This window comes from Echeneis naucrates, chromosome 13 (assembly GCF_900963305.1).
Source record: "Echeneis naucrates chromosome 13, fEcheNa1.1, whole genome shotgun sequence".
Taxonomy (NCBI): Eukaryota; Metazoa; Chordata; class Actinopteri; order Carangiformes; family Echeneidae; genus Echeneis; species Echeneis naucrates.
In genome coordinates this window covers 12,418,575-12,430,523 of record NC_042523.1, presented here as the reverse complement: position 1 = coordinate 12,430,523, position 11,949 = coordinate 12,418,575, and the positions used below count along the sequence as shown (strand labels likewise).

At 41.7% G+C, this 11,949-nt stretch overlaps 1 protein-coding gene across 1 annotated transcript; it reads right to left on the bottom strand.

The window, feature by feature from the left end:
* Positions 1-2,679: 2,679 nt before the first annotated feature.
* capn12 (calpain 12) lies at positions 2,680-11,425 on the bottom strand. The gene is made up of 22 exons (XM_029517504.1): positions 11,152-11,425; positions 10,591-10,660; positions 9,951-10,069; positions 7,990-8,123; positions 7,649-7,820; positions 7,484-7,567; positions 7,021-7,106; positions 6,850-6,927; positions 6,581-6,765; positions 6,233-6,489; positions 6,124-6,135; positions 5,550-5,629; positions 5,005-5,127; positions 4,764-4,800; positions 4,602-4,673; positions 4,473-4,518; positions 4,176-4,237; positions 3,817-3,885; positions 3,620-3,698; positions 3,424-3,540; positions 2,956-3,008; positions 2,680-2,847 (listed from the first exon to the last, which is right to left on the bottom strand). Exons 1-22 carry the CDS (start codon positions 11,353-11,355, stop codon positions 2,821-2,823), a joined length of 2,166 nt encoding a protein of 721 aa, XP_029373364.1. The 5' UTR covers positions 11,356-11,425; the 3' UTR covers positions 2,680-2,820.
* Positions 11,426-11,949: the final 524 nt, after the last annotated feature.

The following is an 11,949-nucleotide window of genomic DNA, read 5'->3' as shown; positions in this document are numbered from 1 at the left end:
TCCATCAGATCTTTCAGACCCAACTAAGTTTTCCTAGGTCACATTGAGCTTTTCCATAGTGTTTTGTACAATCATTCAGTCAGGATTCTGAATACAGGACTCCCTGCCGTTTTATGTAATTATATAGTCACGTTCACGTGTGACATCAGAATGGAGGCAAAAGTAATCTCAGTACCTTTGACTATGGTACGACTGACGGTGCTTGAGATTAGTTTTTTCTTTTTTTTTTTGGTGGGGCGGGGGCAGGACAAAAAGTGAAAGGTTGTGGTTTAAGAGTTACATTTCAATGAAATGTTACATCACTGTAATGCATCATTCGGTGGCAGTGAAAGACCTCATCACAAGCATCTTTTACAATCTGCCATTTAAAAAATAAATGAGGATGAGGATCAGAGAGGAGAGTGACAGGGAGAGGTGGTGCATGTTGATGCAAATGCTTCCCCTTGCGTCTCAAATGATCAGCCATCAGGCTTCACTACTTGTAAATAAACACACAACGAATACACCCTACATCCCTTGCCAACACACACTCACATCTCTAAATAGCCCAGCTCTGACGGCAGAGATAGTACTGCTCATCAAATTTATGCATGAGTGAGCCCAGGCTAAATTTGCAGCCAAGGAGCCAACTTACGCAATCCTCCCTGGTCTCCCTCCTGTCTATACAATGGCTTCAAATCTCACATCACAGTTCTCCCCAGATCCCTCCCCCACAGCATGCACTAAAACTTTGACACTATTCCTGTACCAGCCCCCACCACCGTGGCACAAAAATACCAGCACAAGAACAGACACTAAGCCTGTCAGAGCATACTCACATCCCACTGGACAAGTGAATGCGATTGCAGGGGGGGCATGATGAAGAGGACCAGGTGGAAGGAGCTGCTGTTGAGGGAAGAGAATAAACAGAGAAAAAAAGAGAAAATAAAGACAGTGACTTATGAAAGGGACAATTTACAGTCATATCCTGACAGATCAGCCACGAACTGTTCTCTTTCCCTTTTATCTGAGGCTGTCTGGATTTTCTTGTTCTGTATTGAATTTTTTTTTTTAAAGTTCAGTGTTAGGATTGCTTCAGTTTTATCCAGTAAATTTCTTGACAGAACAAAGAGCCAGTGTGATCTCAGGTAAGGCATCATTATTGCCCCACATTTTAATATCAAATGTTTAAACCACAGCATGAACTCATGGGCTCAGTAGGTGCCCAATAATGGGTTTATCCCACCCTGGCACATACCTAATTGTATTAAACTCACAAAATCAAAAATTATTTCATAAATCATTATTTTCCGAAATATCTTATTGATTTTTTTTGTGTGTGTTTAAAATATCAGGAAATAGTGACAAGAGCCCATCATTATTCCCTGAAGCTACATTTCTTTTAGTTTTGTTTGGCCATTACTTAATCAATCGTTTGATCTTTAGAGACAGTTTTTTTTTTTCCCCTAAAAAAAATAAATAGATAAAAAATGAAATTGCCATTTCCAGCTGGGGTCAGTAAGGGCCAAAGAACAAAATGCCCCTGAGGAGGTTAATCTGACCAGGCCTGCATGGCTTTATTCAGGCACAGAGGCATCTGAGCAGAGCAGAGATACAGAAAGATTAAATACAACATGTTCGAAAATAAAAATGAAAGAGTTGACCAGGTAGATGTGAAGGACAGGCCAGACACAGAGGGGAACTATTAGTATCACTCCTCCCTGTCGCTTCTCCATCACAATGTAGATGGAGGGTTGCGGAGGGCAACCTGTGTGTACTCACCTGAGGATGAACAGGAAGTAGTGTGTGTGCAAAGGTGCTATTAATAGATGCATGTGCAGAAAGGACATTTGCTCGCTGTGTGTGTGTGTGTGTGTGTGTGTGTGTGTGTGTGTGTGTGTGTGAGCAACCAGCTTCTAACAGGAGGAGGAGGCTGCAGATTTTGAGACTCAGACAGTTACTAGAGAGAACTGGGGGGGGTGATGGATAGAGGGAGTGAGGGAACGTAGTGGAGGAGGGGGTGAGTGTGTGTTGACGCTGTACGTGGCGTCAGTGCGATAAGAATAGAGATTGTGCGTGTAGCACTGCTGAGACATCACCCTCACACCCTCAGTGGGGCAGGCAGTACTAACTTTGTGTGTGCATGTCAGTGAGCGCACAGTGCTCAGATATTACCCAGGCTATGCTCATGTGTATGTGGATGAGCAACATTTTAGGGCCGCACTCATTTTTATACGTTACATATATATTATGTATGTTATATTCACATTTTTAGTGACAGACTTTCTTTAATCGTGTAACAATTTCTAGACATTTATACTTTGGGAAACAGACAATAATGTGGGCTTTATCTAGGTTTTTAAAACTGTTTTGGTTTTTACTGAGCAATGCTTTGAAAAGACAAAATGAATGTAGACAAAAAGTCACATCTGCAAAGACAGTGAAATGATAGCGTTGCACACACTGAACTTAGACTGATGATGAGCCATTGGGTCCTTCCGACATTAGAGCAAGAACCACAGACAAGTAGACAAATGGCTACAAACGATGAGTCTGTTATGACTTTGTACATCTTTATTGTCATTTTTTGTCTCTTTCTGGTCAATTATTATCATTTTACTTTTGTAGCTCAGTCACGTGGGACTCTGCTTCACATATGGTAGTAACATCCAGAAAGAATATATTCATATTCATTCAGTGTCATGATGATTAATAACAGTCACCTTATTGTGTGAGATGGAAGAAGATTAAAACAATAGCACAGGTTTTTTTTTTTTTTTAAGATGTGGTAATTGATCAGCTCAGCTGGACATGTGTGGAGATCGTCTTCATGAAGTATCGTCACACTGTCAGAAACTGAAGCAGCCACTATGGACAAACCACAGAGAGCAAAGGAAGAATTATCAGGAAGTCAAAAACCTTTCAGGTCAAAGAAATTATGAACACATAATAGAATCATTTTTATCAGATACTCACAGAGTTGATTCCTCTGTCTTTTACCTCTTGACTGGTCTCTGAGTCATACAGAGCTGAGCAGAACATACAAGGAAATAAGAATCTCTTTCCAAAGGTTAGCCGTAACTTTGCACTAAGTTCAGTTTTCGTCTTCAAAACAGAAATCGTGGCATGTACTGTTATTTGATTTAATGCTAAATAAAATAAAAGCCCAGTACAGTGTTGAAAGAAGTATTCAGATCCCTCACTTCCCTACAATAGTGTAAAGTTTAAGATTTTTTTGTCATCTTTATTTTTTTTTTTTAAATATTGGTTTTGCCTGTATGTATAATAAACTAATATAAATTATGAAATTCTAATAATTGATCAGATCAGATCTTATTGCTGGTCTTTTTTTAATGACGTGTTTGGTGACGTGTAACAAATTGGAACAGGCAATTATATGATCATCTGGATCAGTATGCGTGTGTGCGTGTGTGTTTGTGTTACCAAAAAGCTTGCGCAGCCGAGTGAAACATGACACAAAGCCATGGAAGGGCATGTGAAGCTCTCCAGATGCAAATCTCTCAGACAGCAGCTGAATTACCTTTCCATCACACTGCATTCCTGAGAAGCACAGAAATAAATGAGGGTGTAAAACCAAACAGATACAAATATTTATATGTGTGTGTATGTGTGTGCATACCAAGAGCTTCCAGTGCTGTGCTGAGCTCAAAGGGACTCATTGTCCCCGAGGAGTCCACATCAAACTGGAAAAAGATGGACTGACAAGGGAAGCAGCTTTAAAATAAGTAACTCTAGTCATTGTGTTATTGTTCCAAAGTCTCATTACTCATTTTTCTTTTTCCAACACACACACACGCACACACACCCACTGTATACCTGCAGATGGCGCAGACAGGACAGCAGGGTGTCTGTCTGCTGACGGCTGAGATGACAGTGCCCTTTGGTCTACCAGCAGAGTTAAGGACATCTCAACAGGACAGAGGACAGACAGATGAAGTTATGAGAAGGAAGCGTGAAAGGGAACAGCGGGTCAATTTGATGACTCAATCACTGGACCAGCGCTCAAAGTAGCAAAGGCCTCAGTCACGTTTTTTAACAGCAGCAGATGAAATATTGACTCATGAAAAACCGTCATTTCTCGTCAGACTCGGTGAAACAGATGGGCATCACATCCAAGATAAAATAAAGATTGTACTGAACGAGGAAAAAGTTGGTGTGGGAGGACAAAAGGATACATCTTCTACAAAGATGAGCTGTCTGCATGTCTCCAGAGGTAGATGGTAATCTTTGTCCAGAGCTATTAATAAGAGCCTAAGCTGTTAAACTAATTAAACTATATAAATAAACAAAAGTTATTTCTACTCATTAACCAAACTCAATGGATTTTGTTAGACTGCAGCTGCCAGCCTTACTCCAGACTGGTGACCTCCAACATTTCACAACTGTGACACCATCTAGTGTCCATTACAAGTATCACAAGAGTGTGTGACTGAAAACATGCAGTAAGAATTTGTTGTCGTAGATGTTGGCACCTGAGTTGAACAGCTTCATCAGCTCCCTGGCATTCAGCCTGTCATCCTGCCAGGAGACAGAGGAAATCAGTTTAGACTGTGGGATACACTTTTGTTAAAAGTGACATGTGGGGCGGCGGGATTTCTCACAGGTCCAGCCTCCTCATCAAAAGCCCTCTGAACTCTCCGCTGATCATCTGGGCAGGGAGGAGCTGCCATTACCTGTTCGGCACAAACAATGCAAAGATTTATATGCATTGGACTTCCTGTTTTTCGGTGACTGGTCGATGCTTTACTGACCACAAAACTTACCGGGAGGAAGCCGGAGGAACAGGTGAAGTTCTGAGTCCTGCAGCAGAAAGACCACAATCATTTTTTGTTTGTTTGTTTGTTTGTAAAATCAGGAGCACCTACTAGGTTTTCCTTCTGACATTTCGAGGTGTAGAAATATAAATAAGCTGGGTTTTTTTTTCTTCTTTTTTTTCTGAAATTACATCCAGCTAAAGACCTTTGTCTTTGTATTTAATCTGTCAAAGCAAACTTTCCTTCTCACCCCAGAGTATTTCGTATTTTGGAGAAAATGCGGACAAAGAAATCTCCAAACTGGTTGGGCCGATAAGTGGATGCCACAATGATGTAGTTACCGGGGTCCAGGTGGAGCTTCCTCCACACGCCCCTAGGAACAAAGGTAATAAGTTTTATTCACGACCGCTTGGCAGCTAAACAAAATTCAATTACCAACTAAATACGCAATATTACATACACAATACATGTATGCTTTAAAGACAATACTATCCAGGTGCCAAATTACCATACCATCAAAAGGAAACAGTGATTGACGTTGATATTTTGTGGAAAAAATGCTAATAAAATTGACTCAGTGAAAAGTTCACTCAGTGCACTCGATTCACTAATGCAACCAACCGGAAGCATAAATTTTATCTGCTTTTGTCACTTTTCTTTTCTCTGTAGCACTCTAGGATTCTTGTATGCCGGTTGTGTGATGGTGTGAAATTTATGTTAAGGCAGAGAGAGTCGGAGCGCACGTATTTCATTGTATTTTTGATACATCAGTTACTTGGTGGTGGCCTTCTTTACCTCTGAGCCTTGTATTTCCCAGAACGACCCACAGGGCGATTTCTCATAAAGAAGTTGCGGTCCAGACACTTACCCTGGAGCTGTGTGAAGAAAGGTAGACAAGATGGAGAGAAAGTTTGGAAACACTTCATAGTACTTCTTCTGATTTATTGAGTAATATTGTTTGGTACTAATAAAATAGTTATTAGTTTCTACTGGTGCTTAAATGCAGGGGCAGTAGAAGAAACACTGTTAATAGGAATTTGTTGTCTCACTAAAGCGGTAAAGAAACCACAACATTATATTACAGGCCACATATCTGGTTCTTACTGTGCACTTTAATCCACTGAATAATAAATACAAGGTTCCTAAGATAACATTAAATGGAAACGGAAAGTTTCTCTGCTGTTATATTCTATATACACCTAATTACACACAAAGATTTTTTTATATAAAAAAAAAAACATATATATATATATATATATGTTTTTTTTTTTCCCACCAAATCTTACTTTATTTTGTCTCTCATTGTATCTTGTAGGTACCCATTATTTACATATACATTTCAAACGATGACATGACACTAGATTCTCACCTCAGGAGGAACCTGCAAAACAGAAGAAAAACAAAGAGACATTTGAGTTTATCCAGAACAAGAATAATGACAGGGAAAGCCCAAATATTAGGAACAGCATCGCTCTCACCTTGTAAACATGGAAAGCCATGTAGAGGAAGTTGACTTTCTCCTTCTTCCTGCGATTTTTCTGTAGCAGCTCCACAAGCACAGTGCACTGTTTGGCTCGCTGCTTTTTTTTCTCTGCTCTCTTCCTCTCCTCTGGAGTTAGCATCACCACCCCATCCTCATCATCGTCATCATCCTCACTCTCATCGCTGTCTTCCTCGTCAGCCAGGTCCTGTTCTTGTAGAATCATCTGGAACTGAGGATTCTTCCAAAATGTCCCTTTGGGGGAGAAAAACAAACAGCAAGGTCACATAAATGATTCAGGTAAAGCTTGACTGCATGTTTGTCCCAACTATAAAGTCAAACATACGGTTATATCTACGGCTACCACCAGCAGAGCTCCCTGGTACCCAGAATCCTTCATGTTCACTGATGACCCAGGCAGATGACAGTCCAGAAGGAGAGGCCGGTGTGTTTCCCTCGTCAATGGTGTCAGGAGTCACGCTGCAGAGCTCCACAATGCCAAAGAAGCGGCTGAAGTCCTCAGAACTGATCCTAATACATGTTAAAGATAAACGTCTTGTTTGTCAGAGGTTAAATGTTGGTGGAACTTAATGGGTTTGATATTCTATTACATACCAGAACTCTCCATCTTCCCTTTTTTTTAGTTTAATCCGCTCTTTCTCTGCTTTGTCAACTTCTTCCCACTCTTTGCCCCTGCAGACATAAAGAGAAAATGAATATGCTTGGTGGAGCTGTAATTTGGAAGCATGTGTGCTGTTCTTTACGAGGACAAACAGGAAGCCTCACTTGTCACTCCAGGGCCCACGATATTCAACGAAGCCCCAGGGGTTCCTCAGCCTCAGCAACAAAATCTCATCAGATGCTTTTCTCACCTGATATGATAGAAAATATTAAAAGAACTCAGAAAGGTTTCTGAAAATAATATACAAGATAGTAAGAAAATTCTGCAAAAAAAAAAAAAAAAATCAAAATTATTTATCATAGTGTATCTATCATAACACTAGATTAAGTTTCTGTGACATTATACTGGATTAAACATGAGATGAAATTAAGTGATAAAGTGAAATGAGATGGCATTGTATGATTTTAGGATGATTCGATAAAATGATAGCTCAATGGCTTCTTTGGAAAAACGAGCCCTTTTATCCACAAATCAATAATAATCTAAAAAGCAGAGATCATGTGGGATCAATAAACAAACAATGACAGTGGTTCATTACCGTCTCAAGTACCTCCCTGTGATACTGACCTTGTCAGTGCCCGTGATGGCGTAAGCATGGCCTTTGACCAGCCCTTCTCCTGTAACTTTACCAATATCATGGTAGCTGCTGGCCTGTGAAGACAAACATGAAAACTCCAGCAGATCTGAATCACCATCATCCTGTCCACTGTGTTCATCGCGGTGTGTTTTTACCTGGATGAAGCAGCTGAGCAGACTGCCTCTGGACAGGGCTGCAGTGAGAGACCGCCACAAGACTCGGGGGGTACAAGACGAGACTTGCATGGAGTATGCGATGCCTCCTGTGAAATCCTCCATCCCCTCTGAAATGTTCCCCCCCCTCAGGCTTTCATAGGAGCCAATTAACCTACAAGTGAGAAGTGATAAGGTTACCTGAGGCACCTGCGCATTTTTAATCATATCAATGTAGCAACACACACAGGCAAAAAAAAAAAAAAAAACCACATAAAAAGAAAAAACTGTGGGTGATCGCAGACATTACAACGCAGAGACATATGCTGGTAGTGGCAACTGACTTGGCATAGGCCTTCTCCACAAGGGCGCTCCAAAACTCATTGCGGGTGTGAGAGTAGCTGAAGAGCAGACGGCCTTCACGTACTGGCAACCTGTCATCCACAACCACCTCCACCCACTCACCATACTGCCAGAACTACACATGGAAGACAGGAAGAGAGCTAATGAATCATCAGGAAACACGATGTCCTCAAAATTCACTTCTTATCACCTGTATCCCTCTGAGGTGATCCAGTCAATGTGTTAGCAGCCTTCTAAGATTAAAAAACCAGGAAATGGACCGTGAATAAGGAGATCAGTTATAGAACAGAAAAAAACAAGACAAAACACCAAACCCAACCAAATGATAAGATGAGCATTTCCTAATTATTAAAATATCTTTACTGTCCATCATATATTTAATTTACAAATCATTTAATACAGCTCTAATAAACTTTTCTCCAACTTGAATTACACTGAACCAAATTTCAGGATCGCGTTACTATATCTACACCGTCTATGTGTCTTTTTCTTGGTGCTACTTTTATATCTCATGTTAATGCATTTATGCCTTACACTTTTGAGCACTTTCACCTGTAAACAGATAATCATACCACTAACTAACGTGAAATCATAAAACCCAGAATGCTCTGATAATTGAAACTTGTGATTCATGAAAGGCCTTCAATCTCTCTGTTCTCTTGTCTGACTATAATACTGCTCCCACAGCCGTTACTGGTCACAACAAGGGGTGTGTACTGTACAAACCGTGTGTTCAAAACAAGGGCCAAGAGCAGGCCTGCACTGGTCTTTCATAGCTGTGTGTGTGTGTGTGTGTGTTTGTCTCTGTGTCCCAAGGGTAGTCACTACCTGCATGTCTGGACTCCTCTCTCATCTCCTGACTAGACACGATAGGTTTCCAGTGCGTCCATGTTGCTTGTTAAGTCATGTCAAATACTGCCTAACAGTCTCTGAAGGTCCATAGCTCCGAGGCTGAATAATTAGGGAGCAAAACCTGAAAACCCCCGAACTTGTCGGATTGCTTTGATTGGGATGTCTGAGAAGGTGAAATGTTCTGGTCTTAGCAAGTCAGATTAGGCTGGTGGATGATGATCTCTCTAGAAATCTAATGAGGTGATAAAGGTTAGGGTTTGACTCTTTATACATTTGCGACCACAGCGATGACTCCAGGATGAGTCAATACCTGTTTCTTTCAGCTGCCTTCGTTAAATGTCAGAGTTGTTGTGAAAAGAAAGTCATACAGTAGGCATTCCACTGAAATGTCCCGGGGAACAAAGCCATATCAAATCTGATCATGAGAAGAAGAAGAAAGAAGCTATAACTTTTCATGAATGTCCTCGGACATTATGAAGCCAACTGAGTTCAAGTGAGTGCTATTATAGAAAGCTTTAAAGAAGTTTTGGGGTTACTTCTCATTATTATTAACACGCAGATTGCACAGAATCATTATGCGTCACAACTGAGTTGTGTATGTGTGCGTCCTTGGCAGAGAGAACGTTTGTACTTTCCCTGCATTTGGTTTACAGGAAACAGACTCTACTAGAGACTCAAACTGTGGTCCAAATGTCTTTTAAGTTCAGGAGATTTGTAACACAGTGAAACAGGCCGGTTTCTAAGTGACAACCAAGATAATAGCTGGTTGCAGACAGTGGTTTAAATTCCTCTATTAGCATAGAACCCCCTGGACATTTTTTTTTTTTATAAGGGGAAGTCAAATAAAGCCACTGTGATCCTGCAGCTTTGGTCTCAGCCTCAGGGACTTTTTTTGGCTCAAATTTGAAGCAGACCACTAAAAAAAATGATCGTTCGTGGTTAAAACATCAACATGAGCGACGTGAATTTGAGCAACATGCCCTGACAGACATGAGAGTGAAGGAACATATGTGACACAGTGAAGTCTGAACAAGGAAAATATTGTTTTGGTGTGTGTGGTTTGCCAATTGTTGTTCAAATCTGTACATACTCTGAAATGGAAGATCCCTGCGTACGGTTTGGTCAGGCTTTGGTTGGGAGGCACCACCTTCAGAAAGAGCTTTGGGTGCATGGTCAGACAGGAGAGGGAGGCCAGCAGCCAGCAGTTGCCTGATAAATGATAAAGAAAAAGAGAAAATGAGACAAAACTCTTCAGTGACCAGCTATGTGTCACAGGGCCACCGTGTCTGAGCTTCCCGTGCAGCATGATTCACTTTTTACCAGGCAGGGTTAGTTAGTAGACACACACAAAGTAAACCATATTCATCTGCAACAGCAAAATGGTTTCATGTTGCCCCTCGAAGTAACTTGTTGGTATCTGAAAAAAGAGTTTACTGTCGGGCAAAAACAGTCAAAAATCAGGAAATAGCATGAGTAGATTTTAGCAGGTCCACCGAGCAGTCACAGTGTGAGGTGCTGCCACCTACTTCTACATTTTAATTAGTAAATGGGAACAAACTGACCTCTGTGCATGTGCGTGGAAAGTGTCAGCTTTCAGTTATGTGGATTTAAATTTTCCAAGATGTTGTGAGCAACCCAAGACAATTCAGCATGAGGTATCCTGGTTTTAGACCTCAGTCTTTCGGGGGGATGTAAAGAAACTCTGGGCAGATTTGGTCTGATGAACTCACCGAGTTGGCCTTGACAGATGTCTGTGGTCCCAGTTGTGCCCTCCACAAACACAGCATTCTCACAGATGTCCTTGGGAAGGAAGCAAGAAAATTGGGCTACAATATGAACACAAGACATTTAATTTTTCTAGCATTTGAAGACCAAATGACCGATCAAGAAAGGAATCATATAGAAAATAAATGAGTTATAATAGTGGGTTTAGCGGATATAGGCTGTAAAGCGTGGTGTTGTTTCCTCTACTGAGCAAGCTGCTCCAAGAGCTGAGTTCCTCAGAACTGGGCCGCACCTGGTTCAATCCCTCCCAGCTAAAAAACTGTTACAGTTTATATGAAGCAGCAATGGAAAACCTTGGAGCTTTGTTACTTTAATGTTTAAAGTGGCCATAAAGTGTAAAACGTGCAATAAACTTCCAGAGTAAAATGTTGGCCCCTGCAGGAATTTGCAAAGTTGTGTGTTTGTTTGGGTTTTTGGTTTTAGGGGAAGCTACGCCTCAATTTCTTCTTAAGAAACAAGCCTCAGCATTGATGCACACCCAGTGACCAGCGGTTACACAGACTCACCTGGGGTCGCTGCCACTTGATCTCCCGTTTGGGATCCGGGTCTTGCTGGGAAGCACCGATGGAGGCCTGCTCAGCTGGGAAGAATGGGTCACAAAACAACTTCCCAGACTTCAGACTCCCCTCCAGGAGCGTCTTGAAATCCTGGCCACTGAACTTGATCGGGTTCTCGATGGAGCCCAGAGGAGCCGCTTTCCTTGCCGCCATGCTGTACGGAAAGCTCCTGAGGTGAAGTGCGCACACCCATTACCTCCAGTGAGCCCCGCATGCAGCGCCTCCCTGACGCTGCCCTGCCCAGAAAGATATGCAGAGCGCCGGGGGCCACGGAGAGTAATGACACGGTGCCAGCAGGCTCTTTGATCCCTCTAAGTTATCATCCATCATCAGTTTCTGCCTGACAGAGCAGAAAGAGGCGAGAGGAAACATGCAATAACAGTCATATATGTGGACAACCGTGAAGCCCACCTCCCATTACTTTTTGTGCCTTATTTACTTGGTTTGTTGATCCAGGCCACTCTATGTAAATGCACGCGCCCCGGCTGGACTGCACTTGACAAAAGAGGGGAATAAAAAACACCTACATTTATAATCTGATTCAGTTAACCAGTTCAGCCTTATGGCCGCTGGGTGGCGGTCTCCTCCACCTAAAGGCCCAGCACAAGCCAAAATCAGCACTTCTCTGGAGCACGTGGGTTTGCTGTAAAGTTCATGGTGCTAAATAATGAGCTGAAGAGATCTCACAAAATACTAATGATGATAAAAATAAAATATCCTGCTTGAACTCCAGATTTATTCAATCAA